The sequence below is a fragment of the Bicyclus anynana genome, chromosome 22 (assembly GCF_947172395.1).
Source record: "Bicyclus anynana chromosome 22, ilBicAnyn1.1, whole genome shotgun sequence".
In the NCBI taxonomy this organism is placed as follows: Eukaryota; Metazoa; Arthropoda; class Insecta; order Lepidoptera; family Nymphalidae; genus Bicyclus; species Bicyclus anynana.
In genome coordinates this window covers 192,200-213,085 of record NC_069104.1, presented here as the reverse complement: position 1 = coordinate 213,085, position 20,886 = coordinate 192,200, and the positions used below count along the sequence as shown (strand labels likewise).

General features: G+C 36.6%; 3 protein-coding genes across 4 annotated transcripts in view; 2 read left to right on the top strand and 1 right to left on the bottom strand.

The window, feature by feature from the left end:
* Positions 1 to 6,565, top strand: LOC112043843 (arfaptin-2). The gene is made up of 5 exons (XM_024079462.2): positions 1 to 369; positions 574 to 704; positions 1,554 to 1,718; positions 2,087 to 2,559; positions 2,760 to 6,565. The coding sequence occupies exons 1-5, from the start codon at positions 359 to 361 to the stop codon at positions 2,946 to 2,948; spliced, it is 969 nt and encodes a 322-aa protein (XP_023935230.2). The 5' UTR covers positions 1 to 358; the 3' UTR covers positions 2,949 to 6,565.
* On the bottom strand, positions 6,549 to 7,681 carry LOC112043822 (diphthamide biosynthesis protein 3). Its single transcript, XM_024079422.2, has 3 exons — positions 7,490 to 7,681; positions 7,329 to 7,403; positions 6,549 to 6,778 (listed from the first exon to the last, which is right to left on the bottom strand). Exons 1-3 carry the CDS (start codon positions 7,595 to 7,597, stop codon positions 6,707 to 6,709), a joined length of 255 nt encoding a protein of 84 aa, XP_023935190.1. The 5' UTR covers positions 7,598 to 7,681; the 3' UTR covers positions 6,549 to 6,706.
* A 760-nt stretch (positions 7,682 to 8,441) lies between these two features.
* The window catches only part of LOC112043844 (EH domain-containing protein 1), a 43,897-nt gene continuing 31,452 nt past the window's right edge, over positions 8,442 to 20,886 (top strand). Inside the window, exon 1 of one of the 2 annotated variants that reach the window (XM_024079463.2) lies at positions 8,442 to 9,808. In XM_024079463.2, the coding sequence (XP_023935231.1) occupies positions 8,584 to 9,808 (1,225 nt within the window). In that variant the 5' untranslated portion in view covers positions 8,442 to 8,583. The remainder of the gene's footprint in view (positions 9,809 to 20,886) is intronic. The other variant, XM_024079464.2, reaches the window with a different exon arrangement.

Sequence of the window (20,886 nt, the reverse complement as noted above, 5' to 3'; positions counted from 1 at the left end):
TAACAAACAAGTTGAACCTGTAATTTTGTGGTCAAAATAATGTGTGTTCGCGTTTAACTTTCTCGATACAATCAGATTTTTGGTGATTCTTTTTTGTCTACCGGATTAATTTTCTGAGGCTCAATAAGGCTAGTACTCAGAACAATAGAGCCAGTATAAAAACCATTATTGTCAGTGTCAATGTGATAAAATGTCAATTGTCAATGTCAACATAATTGTTAAAGTTTAAGATCTGTGGTAAGCATTATTTAGTTAATTTTGCCGAAAAATATGCATTAAATATTATTTTTGTTGTTAAATTAGTTATTTAAATTCAAATATTACTAAGTGAAAGACTGAAGCAAACTTTTGCGACAAAATGTCTAAGTGGTAAGTAGAATTTTCATTGTTTGTTCCATTCAATAGTTACTTTATTTTAATCGTAATATTGCCCATTTAATACAACAATAAAGTCGTAAGTAAAGTATATTTTGTATTCTTTCATTATTGTACACTAGTAAAACTCTTATAATTAAGTAATAAATAAGTGCTGTGCGCATAATGGTATCATGAAAAGAATATTGAATGACTCAGGCAATCAGAGAGGAGCATCCACGAAATGTTGAAAGACACGCCGCCGCTTCGCGAGTCCAGTGACTCGATCACTTCGGGCACTGAAGCGAAGTTCCCGACTTCGCGGTCGATGCCTTTTCCCCCGGCATATGGTAACTATACCTACTGCATGTTATGTCTATTGATCCAAATTATTGTAAGGAGTATACAAGGCAGAATAATATCTCTTTCGACAACAGGACAAACTTATATAGTATTCAATGTTTACTTCCAAAGACTAATTAATAGTTAATATGTAATCTAAACTTATATTTTAATGATGAGATAAGGTTGAATTCTTTGATTGTTACAAACTACGGGACAGATTTTAAAAATTCTTTCATCAATCGGATGCTACATTATGAGTGAGTAATACAATAATCAACATCAACTTAATTTCACCTATTCTTGTGCAGTTTGTCAATTTATTTGTTGTAAACTTAGTGTGTTTACAAGCACTTTTGAAATGTCATGTACCAATGACTATTTCATTGGATCTGCTGAGAAGAGCCACTAATAAACTCAACAGTTGCTCTTTTAAATAACACAAATATTATAGTTTACAATTGTTAAAATCAATACAATTTCTTTTACTTTAACTTCCTGTGTGAAGTTGGAAACTAATCCAATGGCCTCCAAGCATTTTTATCATTATGGAATTTACCAGTTTAGTAACTTTGATTTGGGAAATTTTTTGAATACATTGCTTAAATTTTTCTATTGGTAGGTCCAAGACTGTTTCTTATTATAAAATGGGATCTTATTATAAAATATACCCTATGTGACATTTTTGCACTCTTTGAAGGCAGTAAGGTGATATCAACAATTATCTGTTTTTAAGATGATGATTGTTGTCGAATTTGTAACGGAAATTGTAATTGAGAGCTAAAGGTTTAGGTCACGTCTTCTAAATTGAATGTTTTAGTTTATATAAATTATATAATATATGTATTTCTGTCCAGCACCTCCAGATGTGTCACAGAATGGTGCGCAGGGCACGTCCACACTACTGCGGGCCGGCTCCACCAAGCTGGAGTCCATCAAGAACTGGAGTGTCTCCACCTACAAGTGCACCAAACAACTGCTGTACGAGAAACTGGGCAAGAGCTCCCGCACTGTGGACACAGGTTAGCTGTAGCTGGTCACACCACCGGTGCTCAGTTCTGATAGATCATCAGATAGTTTCTTCATCATCATTAACAGCTGATGAATATCCACTGGTCGACATCCCCTTGGTCCCTTGCAACTTTCAATACTTTGTAATATGATATTTCCAATAATATTCCTATTTTTCTTTCTATAGATTATTTATAATAGTTGTTTCAGGCAAAGACAACTCCATCTCATTAAAGATCTTTAAAAATCCAACTGTTCTTAAGTTATAAATGATACTTATCCCCATCCTAGAATAAAATAAACAAACTTCACAGTATACTTCACAAAAGATCTACAGAGCGAGTAGTAGTGCTGGTGAGACATAGTCGTGTGTCGGCAGAGCTGGAGGCGCAGATCGAGATGCTGCGCGAGACGCAGCGCAAGTACATGGGCGTGCTGCGGCTGAGCTCGGCGCTCACGGCGCAGCTGGCGGCGGCGGCGGGCACGCAGCGCGCGCTGGGCGAGGCGTTCGCGGAGCTGGCGCAGAAGTCGCCCGAGCTGCAGGCGCAGTTCCTGCACAACGCCGACACGCAGCGCTCGCTCACGCGCCACGCCGACGCGCTGCTGGCCGCGCTGCACTTCTTCAACAGCGCGCTGGCCACGCTCACGGGCCGCGCCATGGAGGACACGCTGCTCACCGTGCGCCAGTACGAGGCGGCGCGCGTGGAGTACGACGCCTACCGCAGCGAGCTGGAGGCCAGCGGCGGCAACCCGCCCGAGCTGCTGCTGGCCGACATCGAGCGCCACCGGCGGCACTACGAGCGCCTGCGCGACGACTCCGCCGTCAAGCTGCAGCTGCTGCACGAAAACCGGGTCAGTGTCAGCGTCATCCTAGCGACCCGCCCGAGCCGCTCCTGGCCGACATGTCCCAATGAATTTAACTTTAACTTTAACTTGTCAACAATGTAATGTATCTGGATGACGTAGCAGTATGAGGTAGTCTGCGTCGGCTGCATGCGCGCGTGACGTAGTCTGCACCCGACCTGGTCACAACCAATGAACCGATGTTGCAGGTGAAGGTGATGAACAAGCAGCTGCTGCTGTTCCACAACGCGGTGTCGGCGTACTTCAGCGGGAACAGCGTGGCGCTGGAGGCCGCCGTGCGCCACTTCAGCGTGCCGGGCCTGCCGCAGCACCCCGCGCCGCCGCAGCACCCGCCGCCGCTGCAGCACCCGCCGCCGCCCCCGCCGCGCTCCGCGTAGGACTCCGCCCCGAGGGCCCCGTCTGACGCAGGTCGGCCGACCACGTCGGACGCCGGCCCTCCGAGCCCGCTGTTGCCGACGTGAGCATTCAACTACGGCATGTGTTCGATATGATCGGACGTACATCCGTTTTAAACTTGTATATCGGAAGCTTAGTGCTTAGTGCAGACATAAATAGTTCTAGTGTTCCGTGTTCTGCATTCTTTATAATGTTTGTAACTTAGCAGGCTATCTTCATAACGCTACAATCGCGCAAAATGCAGAACTCAGAACGCTTTCTGTATGTGCGGTTTTTTTTTCTTAGAGAAAAATTAATACATAACAAATAGTGAGACAATTTTTTGTCAAGTTCCAGTATATTTTGTTGTGTGAGAGTGCAAATGTTGCTGAAATAAAAGTAAAAAGTAAAAAAATAAATTAGCTTCTGTGTGGAGTGGATAGGTTATGTGACATGGGTAAGCACACTAATATTAAATGATACATCAAAAGATAATCTTAACTTTGATAATATTGAAACTATGCTGTGGGTAGGCAGGCATATGCACCCTTGCAGATTGTCATTGCATTGTGAAATATGGAAGCTTAATTAATTAATTTATTTTAGCAAAAATTTAATTATGACAGCAACAAGTGCAAGTCATAAAGTGTCATAAAGTGCAGTCGCAAAGTTTAGCAGCGGGCAAAGAATTACATAAATATATTATGTATATGAGTGTATTGTGGTTCCATGTATTATAGGTATTATATTGTAGAGGACAAACTCAGATTAACATTGTAGTGTTTACATGATTATGTTTTTAATAATAAATAAACAAATAGTAATAAATTAAAGATTTTGATGCACTTCATTTAATAATATAGAAAATTCATTCGTAAAAATCGTTCTTTATTATTTAATTTTAAAAAATCCAATTCACTATTTTAATGTATTTAAAATAGCACATATTTATAAATTATTTACTGATGTAACACATAACTTGTATATTGCAATTCAGTATTTAGCCAAATAAAAATAATATTGGGACTTCAATGAAATCACCTCTTCTAGTCATATATCTGTAGTAATTAGAATAATATAATCAAAAAGTGACTTTATATTTAACTATTTAGAAATAAATCATCAATTAGGCTCAAGAAATTTCATAAATAATGCTAACTTCAGAACTTTTATTACCATTATTTTTTTTTTCTTTTATTTTCTGTGAGAGGTGCTTGTCACTTGACAACAAATAAAGATATAATCTGAGATAATAGCTTATTAAGCTAAAGCTTTTAAAATATGACAAAACAAATGTATTTGATGGTTTGGTATTGGACATTTTTCTCCAAGCATCTTATAAATAAGTAGCTAAAGATTCTGTTAGTCGCCGTTAGGTTGAACCTTATTGGTTGGTTGCGTAACAGTACTAGCCAATCTGGTGAAGTTGTCAAGTTAACAAGTCAAAGTGAAACTGATTGTATATTATATACTCAGAGGCACAATTATCCGCCCTCTTTAAAATGACGCGAGTATATTAAAGTGGGCGGATAATTGTGCCTCTGAGTATATATTTGTTTAGTTTTTCCTAATACACTATACTATTTGACAAGGACTGTACATTGTAAAAATAAATTTGACTGCTTTTATCTTTTTAAGACCAAAATATAGTATAATGTTATATTTGTAATGTAATGGTACATAGTTTCGTATCATATTAGTGATTTTCATTCCAGTAATCGTGAATTAATACTTATATGTTAGGAAATAATAATTGCTTTATTCATAAGTTTCTGTTGATGTAAATCTGACAGGCCCCGCCTTAATCTTCCCTGTGAACAAGTTTATGTTTATGGACCCTCTACCAATGCCTGTTGGGCTTGCAATGAGTAAAATGTGTGAGAGATGTTTTTAATCATAGATTTAGAAGTTCAGAACTATGTTTTTATCAGGAATTAGCGGACGACCGAGACTTCGTCCACGTGAAATTTAGTTTTTCGTGAATCCCGTGGGTACCATGGATTTCTCCGCGAAAAGCAGCCTATGTGTTGATCTATAACCTCTTCTATCTTACAGTGAAAGTTCCATTTAAATTCGTTCAGCCGTTCCAAAGATTAGCTTGGAAATACAGAAACACAAAGACAAAAATTTTAAAATGCTTGTTCATGTATTGTGTAAATAGCTATAAGCATTTGATAAAACAGTTGTATAGAAATCACAGACAGTCACTTAAATTTTTTTTATTTATATGTATTGTTAGGAATATCCCATCTGTGTGATGATGTAGTCTAAGTTTGCATTGCATTATTTTGTAAGTATAGTGAAATTAGTGGCTCTATGATTTATCAGATAACAGTGTTTGTTTATAATATTTAGGTTAAGATTTAGCAGATGTCTGTCAGTATGTTCTAGGTCTAAGTAATGACAATATTTCTTACTAATAGCTTGGATATAATAAAAAAAAATATTTGAAAACTCTTAACTAGTCAAAATGCATTTTATTTATTTATTACAATGAAATACTATAAAGTATTTATTACTTGTACTGTCTACTTTTTCTGTGAATATTTATCATCAGGAGTACATACTTAATATTGTGTAATGTATAATGTTTTTTTATTATATTAAAAATAATAAAAATGTATTAAATGATCCTTAACATTCGTGATACAAGTTTGTAAAGTCGTTTGTTGATTAAATGGTAGATTATAGCCATAATGATGAAATACAATACATACATATTTGTAAACAGAATATGAATGTGTCATCAATAGGCTAGTTGACACTTTTTTATATATGGTCTTACAGCGGAATTCATAAACGTTGTAGGGGCACCCCAGGAGATCATTCACCTGCTAAGTGTCAAATTCTCAAATAAATAGAGGTTAAATTTGACACTCAGCGACTGAATGATCTCCTGGGGGTGCCCCTACAATGTCTATGAATTCTACTGTTGAATAGTTCATTATCTTTCTACTAGACTAAAATTTTTTTTCATATTTTTTTGAGTCTATTACATAAAATTTTTTATTTTTAAATATGTTTTTGACAATATGAGCAAAAATGCCTGTCTACTATGACAGTTTCAACTGTTTCATGATGTCACTAAAATAAATCAACAAAAGAAGCGTTTGACAAAAATATTATATAACAAATTAGTTTGACGTTTAGTACATCAAGTGTGTTAGTGACGTCACAAAATGGATGACAGCGTTTTTGACATTTAGAAATGTTTAATAAATATGTGAAATCAAGTTTCCTAAGAAATCCTTAACTTTTATTAATTATTGATATAATATATTTCGGACCCTTATTAAACAAAACTAATATCAAATTTAATTTGATATGAAACAACTACCCTGTTATAATTTAGAGAGTTAAACATTTTAATTATATCAGTGCACAGTGTCATTCTGAAATTCAAGTATATTGTAGATAAAATAGTAGTTTGAAGATGTAAAAGAAGTGTTGTTATTGGCAGTCTTTACAAGCAGATTGTGCAGTAATGTTTATTTTGAGTTTGCTTAACTTTGTTTTGCCACCAGTATTGATCTTTTTACTATAAAGATGTAATTGTAAGGAAAATAATATGTGTTGTAAAATGATATTTATAAAATGTAAAATAAAGTATTATAACAGATATATTTTTTTTATTTGTAATATCACATGTGTTGCAAATAATCACAGGCCATCTAGAGTTAAGGTCACTCTACGCAAAGCCGTCTTTGTCCAGTGTGGGAGCAACATGTCACAACTCAGCTCAAGTCAAACTGTTACATTCCTAAGTACTGCAGACAGTTTCTTTCTCTTTTGAATCTATTTGCTTCTCTTCAGCTTCTGCTTTGAATTTGTCCTGAAAATAATTTGTTTTTGAAGTTAGTGAAAATATTCTATATGTAGTGAATGAATGTCCTTTTATGGATAATCTACTTCTATGGTATTTATTTGGTTCCTGTTCCCATAGAAATAGTTCCTGAGATTAGCATGTTCAAACAAACAAGCTCTTCAGCTTTATAATATGAGTATAGATTTTTATATAAATAAGGATATAAGTTATAATACAATAGGAAAAGCTTATTCCAATAGACCACTATTTGGTTTGTAGGACAACTACTTAAAGTATGTTACTAAGAAAGATAGTACAATGCAATCTCTACGGTTCGGAACATCGTGCGTTCATAAGCTGTGCAATTCAAGATTTTAGATATCAGCGGTAACGGTGGGGCGTGGGCGGTGACAAGGCATCTCCCTACATGAAGTCGCCTTGCGTGGTGATTTTAGCGTACTTTAAGTACGACCTGCGTGTAGTGACACCCGCAGCTAATTTCCGAGACGTCGTAAAGATCTATTATTTATTTAGAAGTTATATTATTTACTAAACATGCAGTATCCTGGTAACCTACCGCATCGTATATAACCTTAACGACGAGGGAGCAACTGGGACAGGTGGCGACTTCTTCACCTGCCATTAATTCTTCCTGAAAATTTATAATAACCACTGTAACAAAACTGTTTTTATATTAATAAGAAATTCTGTTTTATTGTAGTGTATTATTAACCTAACCTTGCTTATTTGAAACATGTCTCCGCACGGACACGGGTAATAATACATTTCCTCTTCGGCGTCGTAATCGAAATCTTCGATCTCTATTTCATCATGAAATATCGTCATTTTTTATATTATATAGAGTTTTCGCCACATTTAAGTTTTATTTACTTTTTTTGACAAACCTCAAAAGCAGTGTTACCAACTCTCCAAAATATTTATCCCTAAAGTTGGTGTCAAAAACCCCTAAAATCGCCGTAATTATTGAGTTGTCCCCCTAAAAAATATAAATTCATAATAATTTAGAAATAATATGTTTCAAAAGACTATATTTAATACAGACAAAATACTACGTCTTTATCTGAAGATTCAGATTTTTTGAAATCATACATGTTGACAATGAATAAATTTACCAATTTTTTTTATTCGATGAAAATTGCCTTCAATTGCCTCAGAGTGGTTGTAGAATAACGTATTATAAGTCGCTAGGCCAAGAAAGAAATATTAAAATTATCATCAATTTAAAAATATTAAAGAGTCAAAAAATCCCTGAAAATACCCCTAAAAATTTCAGACCCCTAAAAAAATCCCATTTCACTTATTTGCCCCCTAAATCTGGGGGGAAAACCCCTAAGTTGGGAACCCTGCTCAAAAGTGAAAACTTCGAATATGAATTACGAACGAAGTACGTTAGTAGCCACAGATTAATAGATAGTACCACAGATCACTATTCATGAATGTAAAAGTTAGTACGAACACCACAGCAACGTATTTTACAGAGTATCATTAATTTATTATGAGGAATTGTCAATTTTGGAAAAACCGGATCGTGTAAATCGTCCTTATTCATTCGCCTTCTAATAAATCTTACTATTTTCTTGACAATGGCAACATTATTCGCTGTCACTGTCAGTCTCAAACGTCAAATAGACAGCTCATTGTTTCAAAGTCAAAAGTCAACACGTCACGTCATTCTTTCAATTCATTTTTACGTGAGGAAGAATGATCGCGGTGGTCTTATTGGAGTTGTCGTAGTTTTTTTTTTTTAATTAAGTGGTGCAGTGAGTGAACTAGTGTGGATATTAACCCGGCAATAGAGTGAAAACACAACCATGTTCAGCTGGTTAAAGAAGGAAGGTGAAAAAACCGAAAGCATCGAGAATGTCGTGGAGGGGCTCAAAAGAATATATCGCACGAAGCTCCTGCCGCTGGAGCTGCACTACCAGTTCCACGACTTCCACTCCCCGCAACTGGAGGAGCCAGACTTCGACGCGAAGCCGATGATCCTGCTCGTGGGGCAGTACTCGACCGGCAAAACGACCTTCATCAAATACCTGCTCGAAAGAGACTTCCCGGGCATCCGGATAGGGCCGGAGCCCACCACAGACAGGTTCATCGCGGTCATGTTCGACGAAAAAGAGGGCATGATCCCCGGCAACGCTCTCGTCGTCGATCCAAAGAAACAATTCCGGCCTCTGAGCAAATTCGGCAACGCCTTCCTGAACAGATTCCAGTGCTCCACGGTGAACTCGCCGGTGCTGCGCGGCATCTCCATCGTGGACACGCCGGGCATCCTGTCGGGGGAGAAGCAGCGCGTGGACCGCGGGTACGACTTCACGGGCGTGCTGGAGTGGTTCGCGGAGCGCGTGGACCGAATCATCCTGCTGTTCGACGCGCACAAGCTGGACATCTCCGACGAGTTCCGGCGCAGCATCGAGGCGCTGCGCGGCCACGACGACAAGATCCGCATCGTGCTCAACAAGGCCGACATGATTGACCACCAGCAGCTCATGCGCGTGTACGGCGCGCTCATGTGGTCGCTGGGCAAGGTGCTGCAGACGCCCGAGGTGGCGCGCGTCTACATCGGCTCCTTCTGGGACCAGCCGCTGCGCTACGACGTCAACCGCCGCCTGTTCGAGGACGAGGAGCAGGACTTGTTCCGAGACATGCAGTCGCTTCCCCGAAACGCAGCTTTGCGGAAATTAAACGATTTAATAAAGAGGGCTCGGCTGGCTAAAGTGCACGCATATATAGTCAGTGAATTACGGAAAGAGATGCCCTCCATGTTTGGTAAAGACGGGAAAAAGAAGGAGTTGATTAAAAACTTAGGTCAAGTGTACGACAGGATACAAAGGGAGCAGCAGATCTCCCCGGGTGATTTCCCTGACATAAAGAAAATGCAGGAAACTTTAGCGAATCACGACTTTACAAAGTTCCACCCCCTCAAGCCCAAGCTGCTGGAGGTGGTGGATCACATGCTGGCCACGGACATCGCGCGCCTCATGGACATGATCCCTCAGGAAGATGTCAACGTTGTCACGGAGCCCCTCATCAAAGGTGAGTACCAATATTTAATACACCCACTTATCATTCACTCAGTGAATTATAATTTTACTTTTGAAATGTTATGTACATAAAGATTTACTCAAAGATAATTTATTTACAAAATATGAATTTGCATGTTAGTATTGAAATATTCCACAATTAGCTGTAAATGTGATGAAATGAAGCAGGAAACAAGTGATAACATGTGAGCATGCATTCCTTACATAGCTGTGTGGAAATTATCACATTGTGAGCCAAGGTTGGACTTATTATATCCTTTAGTAACAGCAGCATCGTACTACACTATCTTGAGTCCTGTATATTAGATTTTACTGCCAAAATATAGAAGAATTTTGTGAATATTCACTTTTATTGAATCTTGTATTGTAAGTTAATATTGAATTATAAATTATGTTATTTTATTTAATTATGTGCCTGTAAAGTGGCAAGTAGTAGTAGGCAAGATATACTTCCAAAGTAGATCAGACAGTATGAATAAACTTGGAAAATTTATGTTTATTGGATCCAGGATCTTTGTTATAAATGAATTTAGTTTTAGTTAAAAAATAGTTAAAATAATGGCAACAGTACCGCTACTGTTGCTATTGTTTTAACAAATTGAATGAAATAGTTGTGATAGTGATCAGTAACGTCACATTACATCACACACTTTTGTTCTAACTCACAGATTGAAGATAAAAACATGTATAATTGATTATACATGTGCACATGTGTTATTGTAGTGAAATGTTTTTACCATGCATACTTGTCATATTATTATCAGTAAATAATAATAATAATAATAAAAGCCTTTATTCAGAGTTTCTATATACATTCTGTTTGTCCCCTAGGACAAAGGCCTCCTCCAAACTTTTCCACAACTCCCTATCCCTTGCAGATTTTGCCCAGTTGCCTCCTGCCACCTGTCTTATTTCGTCCGCCCATCTCTGTTTTGGTCTTCCTCTTCTCCTTTGCATATGACCTGTGAACCATTGCATGACCGTTTTGCTCCATTTTTCTTTGCCTCTGATTGTGTGGCCTGCCCACTTCCATTTAAGTCTTTTGATTGCAATAGCTACTTCCTTTGTTTTTGTATGTTTTCTTATTTTGGATAATTTTACTTTATCTGAGAGTTTTATACCCATCATACTTCTGTTGATAGAGTTTTGGCATATTTCTAGTTTTTTACGTTGAAGTTTAGTTAGAGACCATGTTTGGCAACCATATGTTATGATCGGTAGTATACATGAATCAAAGAGTCTTGCTTTAGTTCTCATATTTATTCCATTGTTTTTCATAATTTCTTTCATACTCCAGAAACGGTTCCATGCACCTCCTATTCTTCTGACAATTTCTTTTCCGGTTGAGTCTTCCATTGCCATTGTTTGCCCTAGATATACATATTCATCGACATACTCAACTGTAGTATTATTGATGGATACATTTTCTTTTATTCCGTTTGTCATAGCTTTAGTTTTATGTATATTCATATTCAATCCTACTTTCCGACTCTCGCTATCCAGTTCATTCAGCATTATTTCGAGTTCGTTACTTGTTTTAGCAAAGATTACAACATCGTCTGCAAATCTCAGATGTGATAGGTTTTCACCATTTATAGATATGCCATTTCCTTCCCAATCCAGTTGACGAAAGATATCTTCTAGGACAGCAGTAAAAAGCTTAGGAGATATGGGGTCACCCTGACGTACGCCTCTTCCTATCTTGATTTCTTTTCCCTCTGTCTCTAGTTTTATTTTTGCTCTACTGTTAGCATAAATTTTCTTTAGTATCCTTATATATTTGTTCTCAACGCCCTGATTTTTCAGTGCATGCCATATTGCTTCATGTTCCAGTGAGTCAAATGCTTTGCTGTAATCTACGAAGCAGCAGTATAAGGTGATATTATATTCGTTACTCTTTTCTAAGATTTGTTTCACTACATATATGTGATCCAGGGTTGAGTAGCCAGTTCTAAAGCCTGCTTGCTCTCTTGGCTGACATTCATCTAATGTTTTTGTGATGCGGCTGAGGATCACTTTAGCAAAGACTTTATATATATTTGACATAAGGCTAATAGGTCTATAGTTGTTTATGTCATACTTATTTCCCTTTTTGTGTAGTAATACTATTGTTGACATTGTCCACTGGTCTGGGATTGTCTCTGATTTAATTACATCATTGAATATATTTGTAAGAATGGGTACTAGGGTGTCTTTATTTTCTAATAGGTATTCATTTGTAATACTGTCAGATCCTGGGGCTTTGTCCTTTTTTTGTGTTAATATTGCTTTCTCCACTTCGGTAAACATTATTTCTGGAACCTTGTCATTCACCAATTCTACTGAACATAGGGTGCTTTGGCTGGAGTATAAGTTTTCAAAGAAATCTGTTGCTATTTTGTTGATATCTGAGCGTCGAGTGACCTTTGTACCGCTTGCAGTCTCTATATTAGGTATCCACTCGCGTTTCTCATTTAATTGTTTAGTTGCTTTCTTTATGCCTCCCGTTTTCTGGATACATTTCATTATCTTTTCGAATCTGTATTTTTCTCTGTCTTTTCTTATGTTTGTGTTTATTTGTTTGCTGATATTAGTTATATTTCTTCGAATTTCTTTTGATTTATTCGTAATACTCATCAGACTAGCTCTTTCTTCTAGTAGACTTCTTGTATTTTCAGAAAGCCATAGCTGTCTGCGGCATCGTCCTAAGGATGTTTCTCCTGTTGTACTGGTAGTCAAAGCTTCTAAGAATTTATTATATTTATCCTGTGTCTTTAGTTCTTTTGTGATTTCTATAAAGCTTTTCATTTTTTCATTCAGGTCTGTACTATCTAAGAAAATATCCTTATTGTTTGCTTTGATTTTGAATGGACGTCTATGTTTTTCTGTGTTCAAGTTCAGTTTGGCTCGGACTGGTCTGTGGTTACTGTTAAAGTTTAGGTTTTTTATTACTCTGCAATCATTGAATTTCTGGCTTCTGTTTGAGAGAATAAAATCAATTTCATTTTTGTATCTTCCGTCGGGAGATTGCCATGTCCATCTATTGTTGGGTCGAGCTTTATATTGACTATTAAGTACCTTTAAATTGTGTTCAAAGGCCAGTGCAATAAGTTTCTCTCCATTTCTTGTTCTTTTACCTGAGGTATGAGGGCCAATCACCAATTCTTCTCCATTTCTTCTGTTGCCGATTTGCGCATTGAAGTCGCCCATTACAATCAAGTTTTTGTTTGTGTGGTTTTTTATTGCCTCTGTGAGATTGGAGTAGAAAGAATCTACTTCAGTATTTGTTGACTGCTCTGTTGGGGAGTAGACTTGGACAATGGACCATATTTGTCTCGAATACTGCAACTTTATGTTTAAGATTGCGATACGTTCTGATATGCCTATGAATTCTTCAATGTTATCTTTTAATTCTTTTCTTATTAAGAAACCTACGCCATGTTTGCCAGGGGTTTCCCCTTTATGGTAGAGAATGAATTGTCCCCGGTCCTCTATTTTTTCTCCCAAGCGTCTCACTTCACTTAGTCCTATGATCGTCCAATTAATATTTTGTAATGCCAACATGAGTTCTGATAATTTTTCTTCAGTTCTTAGAGAAAGTGTATTGTATGTAGCTAAATAAATGTTGTCTAGATGGCGAGGAGCGGGTGTCTGTTTTAACGTTTTAATATTTGGAGGGTAGTAGTCATCTTTCCCCACGGTGACTAGCCGGCTTGGGGTGCATTTTTCCAGTTGTTGTTTAAATGGTTCATTTATTGTGGTCCGGTGGTCGTAGGTAGTTAGTTTTTTGAGAGCTTATGGGTCTGTTGCGTTGGCATGTTTGGTGAGTCAGTTGGAACTCGCTTTCTTTTTTCTCGGCCACTTGGTTTTTTAACTATTAATTTATCATGTTTTATAAATGCAATGTTTCCTTTTTTTATTTCCTCCTCTACTTTAGGTTGTAGTTGCTTCCGAATTTCGAGGACTTTTTTAGAATAGTCTTCTTTGACGTAGACGCCAGGTCGGAGCTTTGACTTGTTTTTGAGTATCATATGCTTTTTCCATCCTGTTGTTAGAGTTACAACTACAGGGCGGCTTTTGTTAGTTTGTGCTCCGATCCTATACACTTCACTTATTTCATGGCTGTCTAGATGTATTCCCGCATCTATAATTGTTTCTTTTATGTGGTCTACCAGCTCCGTTTCCCTTTTGCCTTTTTCTTCCATGCCGAAAAACACCAAATTATTTCTTCTTCTATGCATTTCCAGTTGCTCTATTTTTTGTTCTAGTTTTTCAACTTGAGATTTCAAATTCTTGTTCTCCTGCATAATAGACTCCATACTCTCGTTCAGCGCTTCCATAACGTGTGCTGTTATGGTTAGAGTTTGTTGGTTTAGTTTGTCTTCTAATTTTGCCCACCAAAGATCCATATTTTTTTCCATTTTTCGGGGTAATTATAGATTAAGTGGTGCAACACTAGTTATAATAGTATGTCACTCGACATTCATAGACTATAGGTGAAGTTTTTTAAGTTGGCACTACTGAAATATGGCCGTCTATTTTCACAAAGATGTTCACTTTCGATTTTGTTTATCAAGTTTTAACTTTAGTCCCGCACTGTTTTTAAGTTTTTGTCACTTTATCTACACGGTTAACACAAAGTTATGTTTAGATATTAGTTTTTTTTCACTGAAATCCCAATTCTTTTACGGAGACCGTGATGTATTTGTTTACGTTTGCGACACCTCAAGTTTTGGCGAAGTTTGTGATGTTGTTTTCCAGGGTTAAATTTCTATTTTCACACGTTTTTCTGTTCAATTTCAAATATTCGGCTTGTATGTTGTGATTTTATGCCACTTTCAGTTGTGAATTGTTGTTTTATCACTAGATTTCTTAATTAAAAAACTGGGAGCACTGTTTACGCACTGTTACTGTTTTGAAAACCGGAACCGGAATTATCAGTAAAGCTACACAGTAAATGAAATAGGAGCATACCAGAATAAATTTCATTCTATATTTTTGAATATAACAAAATATTTTTTTTTTAAATTCTTGTATGTGTTGTCTTATTCATCTTTTCAGTTATATTAACTGTAGAATCAAGTAGAAACAAGTAAACTAAAACTAACCGACTGACTCCACACCCAGTTGTGCAGTTTTGTAAAGAGAAATGGTTTGAGAATTTTGAGAAATTTGTACTTTTATTAAGGGTGAAAATGGGACATTTCTTTTAAGGTTTCTATTTTTACAATATATTTAGAACAGTTTTTCATAACAAATTTTTTGTGCTACCAAAAAACAAATATAACAATTATGGTTTGAATTAGAAATATACTTAAAGTAAAACTAAGAAACAGCACAAGTACTAGACGCTTATTATCTTATCAGCAGATATTGACCTGAATAAGCAATGTTATCAGCTGATTACATGCTGAGCTCATCTGTTGCCACTCTAACTATTACTCTTTAAATAACTCTGTAATGGGGACTATTTAATGCTATGTTTCAACTTATACAACCATAAGAGGTTTAGAGAATGTACAAGGTGTCCCATAGTTAATGGATAAAATGGAAATGGTAGTTACACCACCAAATCACACCAAATTATCTAAAACTAATTTGAATAATTTTGAAAATATCAGTAGGGTGACCAAGTAATATTTTTATTCAGGATTTTCAAAAGTTTCTATCTTCAATCAGTTTTTTCAATGCTGTTTGATTAAGGTTTTTAAAGATCTGAGTTTTGGTAAACATTACAGATTAAATTATCAATTTACTATGATACTATTTTTGTAAATAATGTTTAATTTGCTTTGTAAATGTGATAATTATTTTTCTTTTATTAAGATGACCCGATTTATAAAAATGTCCTGTAAAAAAATGTATGTATAATGTAAATGAAACTGAAGTGTAGATCACAATGCCACCAGGTCCAACACATTCATGATTGCAGAGACACTCAGATGCACTCAGACATTTCCTCAATATTGGCCCAAGATTTAAATGATTCACCTAACTATTATATGGTTACCTGCTTGGTCCTCGTTCCAATGGGAATATGAGGATGAAATATAACCTCCTTATAACATCAGCTATCTGCCAATGAAACTCCTGTTGAAATAGGCCATTTTGGAGATTATATGGAACAGTCTAAAATAGATTTCTTTGAAATAGGTAATTTAAGTAAAGTTGTTAATTTTAAATTACACAAGCTATAGCATAACTCAAAGTTTTATAATTAACTAGAATGTTGGAGATTTTTGGTGACTCATTGTATGTTGATGACGAGTTTCACATTCATCAAAACACCTACCGAGTGACCTGCTTACCTATATTTATGATTACTAATGCAACAAGACATTTTTGTTAATGCAAAAATAAATGAATACTTACCTTCAACAAAACCGCGTCACACTCTGGTTGTAGGCTTTGGTCATAGCTGGTTACTGATTGGTTACAGTTTTTATAATGATTTTGAATTGAAATTAGATAAAACTGTACAGTTAAAACTGAAGGTACGAGTATGTAGTCTGCATAGACAGGTAATTAACTTATCTTCAAATTAAAAATGTTCCAATATACACCCCTTGTGAGGCGTCCAGACGAAAAGTTCAATCGCCTGTATCAGTAAGTGTGTCGACAAAGTTAGTGGGAGCAACAAACAACGTGACCTGCTTGAGGCGCGCTGCCCTCATGCCGCTATTGTTCTGCTCATTAGCGCTTTCACTTCATTGCTCTAAATCTATGAAAAATGCTGCTTTGTATCCTTAAACATTTTATTTGATCAAATGCTTCATACTTGCTGCGCTCCACCGTCTCTTTTGCGTATAGTCATCGCGTATAAAGTCGTAATTTTTTTACGAATTTTGTTACGAAAAATTAATTAATGATATTAAGTGGTAATCGCAAACTTAAAATTAAGGAAAATTACAATGCTTCCGACTTCCAAACGCGCCTCTGACCCGCAAATAGCTCGCAACTGACTTAGCCAGGGTTTAGTTTTTTAACCGATTTCCAAAAAGGAGACTGTTCTATATTTGGAAGTTCGTTTGTTCGTTTCGTATACATATATTATCCCCATATTCCAACGGGAACGGGAACTGGGTGAAACCGGTGGCATCTGCTAGTCAGTCATCTAATAGCCCATGTATGTACAGCAAGATGAAATGAACATGAATTCTTTCGCTTTATTATATTAGTATCATATTGATAAAATTAACAGCTTTCTTTTATAAAAGGTCAAGACTGGCTGTGTATTTACTGTATTTACATTATCAGTAACTTTTATGTTTTTGGAAAATTTTAGGTCATATTGTTGTTATTGATTTACCTGCCGATGAGCACTTTTGAAACGCATCATGACGCATCGTTTAAATTTTGCTTTGTCACACGCAAATCTTCGCCTTCGTGTGATAAAATCGTTAATACCTTCGACCTCGCGACCTACTGCTTGTGTGCATCATTTGCCGCTCTTGTACCATTGTACCATTCGGTCAATTGAGACGATATTAAATATCGGCCATGATTGAGTTGAGTTGAGACGCATCGCCAGTAGCGAGACATCACGAATGTATAATGTCGACGCGAGTGGGTGGCACTCTCATTGTACGCTTGTCCCTTCATTATTAATTAATCGTGCTGTGTAAATGCCTTATATATCCAGTGGTTAGTCTATGTGGCTTTGTATGAAGAAGTCCAGGGTGGGACTATGAAATATTGAGCTTTTTCAACCAATAAATTTTCAGCATAAATTCTGAAGAGCTAGAGATACGCAAATCTCCTCATTTTTATCGATCATTCATTTCATTTGATCATACATGGAGCATAGCTGATCCATCGCCCTTCGAGTGGCTATGAGCGTTTTTATGATTCCCATAGCTTCCGACCAAGTCTCAGAAGACTCAGAATACAAACATGTATACAATTTGAATCTTATGTTTAAGTCTGGTGAAATTCGTGTAGGTACCTCAGCAACCCGACACAAATAGGTGATACGTCGCTCGAAGTGACGTGTGATGGCATTCCAACTACACAATAAAACCCATATGATCAGTTATTTAGTGCCGCGCCGAGGTAGCATGCACCGCCGTCCGTGTTATGTGCATACATCAACATTACACCTACTTCATTGGACTACTAGTGTGTCTGTGAACTGTATCGCAATACTAATAACTGTATAATAAACACGGCATTGTAATGTTTTTCTTTTGTAAAATTATTGTGAAAATGTTTAGACTTCTTAGTTCAGATTGTAACTAACTGCAGTTTGTAACTATTGCACTTATTGCGGGATTTTCCTGTCGATTATTGGGATTTTTGAGATTCGTATATCTCATCAACCTGTTGACTAGCTCGTTGGTTCAGTGACTATTATGTGGGTTTGAGTCTTGAATACTGAGCTTTATGTTCTTCTAGCAAATTTTCAGTAAAACCTCACCCTGTAGTTGGGAAGTTAGTGGCGTCTTCCTCCCTCCCTGTCTGTCGGTTGTTAAAATAGATCTCTCTTCCACTAGGACGAAACATAATAATAATAAATCTCGTTGATAACAACGTAACGCCAGGTATCGTACGTACCACGTAACATAGATTGTTTTTCTAGGTGTTTTCGACCGTGCACTTTGTAAAAACAGCCTTCACCTTCTGAACTATTCTTAGTACCTACAAAATTTTTATTCAATAGGCGCCTAAAATATCGATATAATCTTAACTAATTATCAATCGGGAAACCTGTTTGCATATTATAAGAAAGATTAAACGCATTTGAGTAGTACCACAACCTTTCCTGAAAATAGGAATTTATTTTACGAATGCTCTGTTTATTTTATGTTGTTATGGCAGACGTCCACTGATCCGCGTCGTACGTATCGGACGCATCGCATCAAACGGATTTTTAATGTTACAGTATTAAAATCCGTACGATGCGGTTCAGTGGAGTGGACGCACTTGTATCTATACAAATAATACTAAACCTGATCAGAACTTTCTGAGAAAATGCATAAGTAACTTCCTTTCTTAAATCTAAGAAAATCCGTACCGACTAAAAGCAAAAATCTTTAAAAGAGAATACAAAATTCATGGACACCTCGTCAATAAGTAATATCAAAAACCAATATCGAGTTGAATGAGTCAGAACAGTAACAATTCATGGGCGTTGCCGTAACATCCAAAAGTGCGCAAACAAAGTGTTATCAGCCGGTCACGCGCCGCAATCAGAGCATACAGACGAGTAAAAACTACACCCAGTGCTTCTCTGACAAATGCCCAGTGACCAGTGACCGGTGACCAGCAGAGCGGTGCTGTGACCTTGTGCCACTGCGACCAATGTCACGCTCATCGCTGGGGTCTGTGGACTGCTGGCCTGACCTCTTTGCCCCTTACGAATTACATTCTTATCTATATTAATAACCCAAACAATTAATAATTAGCTCCATATATGGCCCTACTTGGTCTAAGTTACTAAAATTTATCTTGACGGACCAAAATCTTTACCTGATGTTTCTGGAAGTAATTGGGATCTGGGAAAGTAAATAAACCCTGAATTGTTCATTACAATTAAGACTCACTTAAATTATGACTATTTTAATTGACTTCTAAAATCCATGCTCGCCTGAATGTATGTTTTAAAATCGTGTTAAAAACCAAAGTTATGTTTAAAAAGTTTGGCTTTGCACGGATTCTTTTACCATCATTAATCAGTGATCAGAATTAACAAAAAACAGATTTACTAGGTAGTAGATACCTGTATTATTTATACATAAGCTCTGTATATAATCCACGAATGTAATTCCCTTCAAGGGAGCGTTTACACTGAAGCGGAACGGAGATGACGAGCGGACGATAGACCGAACACTACGTCTATGAGATCATTTGTAATATTAATAATATGTGTTTAGTATATCATCGATTATCTCAAAACGATTGATCCCTTTTGGATGGGCTTGACAATACCTTCAGGGAACATTTTGGTGTTATATGTAAAATTTGAAGACTATTTATTTTTTCTTTTAAAAACATCTTATCAAACATAATTTGCTAACAGCACATGTTTTGAGACCGAAATTTTTGTTCTTTGATTTACAAATACAAAGCAAGGTTCGGTTACCAAGTTCATTTAATTGGTTTTTTTATAGCACTATTCAGAATCCCTCCAAACTCAACGAGATGATGTTTAAAATTTAAATCTCATGAGTGTTCCGTAGAGGTATTCGTTCCGATAGCTCCTGCTTCAGTGTAAATTGCATGTAGTCGTATAAGTTACTTTAGTCATAGGTGTAGGTAAGGCCATCGACACCACTTAACTTAAGATTGTCTTGCATGTTTACAGTACAGTGCGCGTCACGGAACTGAAATAAATTACTATATTTTATGTGTTGTGACTTATGAAGTTGTCAGATTTGTTAACAGCCTGTATAACATGTAGTTATGATGTAATCACAATTAATCGGTGCTTATTTATTCTTAAAGTAAAGACAGATTACAGATAACTTAGTGCGAGAATTATTGACCTCAAACAGCTTTGCTCTGTGGTCAATTATGTTACTGGTAAATAACAATTTAATGATGCTCTTAATTCTTACTTAACTCTTCAATTCCCATGTCAAGGCTAATAAAGATTTTTCGTTTCTCTTTATATAACATAGCTTACAAACACTTACTTATTACAAAAAAATAAATAAAATGTAAATGAACTACCCCCATTTTTTTTTATGGGCGTGTCACCCACAGGTGACACTGGGCATTGAGGCATTGTTGTTTCCTATAAGTATACTAGAGACTATACTTATAGGAAACAACACCTTTCTTATTCTTACAGTAGGAATGAAACGTCAGATTCTATAATAATGTGTATTTATGTAAAATATATATGTATAATAAATAGAACACTCATTTACTGTGAAAGCTGTACCAACACTATATGCAAGCCGGTGTTGCATTGGGATACATTTTATAGTGTGGTGGTTTGTGATGAGAACAAACGCATCTTCGTTGAGTGTCGATTTTCTAGTGATGGTCAGCCTTTCCAGCGCTTCTAACCTCAGTAGGAACTTACAGCATCATCTGCAGAGATAGATTCACAAATTGCCGATCGAAGGCTTGTCACATTTTTGCAGG

Coding starts and splice junctions, on each gene's coding strand:
- LOC112043843 (XM_024079462.2), top strand. Junction 705..1,553: donor GCCTTTTCCCCCGGCATATG/GTAACTATACCT, acceptor ATTTCTGTCCAG/CACCTCCAGATGTGTCACAG. Junction 2,560..2,759: donor AGCTGCTGCACGAAAACCGG/GTCAGTGTCAGC, acceptor CCGATGTTGCAG/GTGAAGGTGATGAACAAGCA.
- LOC112043822 (XM_024079422.2), bottom strand. CDS start 7,597: ATGACGATATTTCATGATGAAATAGAGATCGAAGATTTCGATTACGAC. Junction 7,404..7,489: donor ACATGTTTCAAATAAGCAAG/GTTAGGTTAATA, acceptor ATAAATTTTCAG/GAAGAATTAATGGCAGGTGA. Junction 6,779..7,328: donor TTAAGGTTATATACGATGCG/GTAGGTTACCAG, acceptor AATTATTTTCAG/GACAAATTCAAAGCAGAAGC.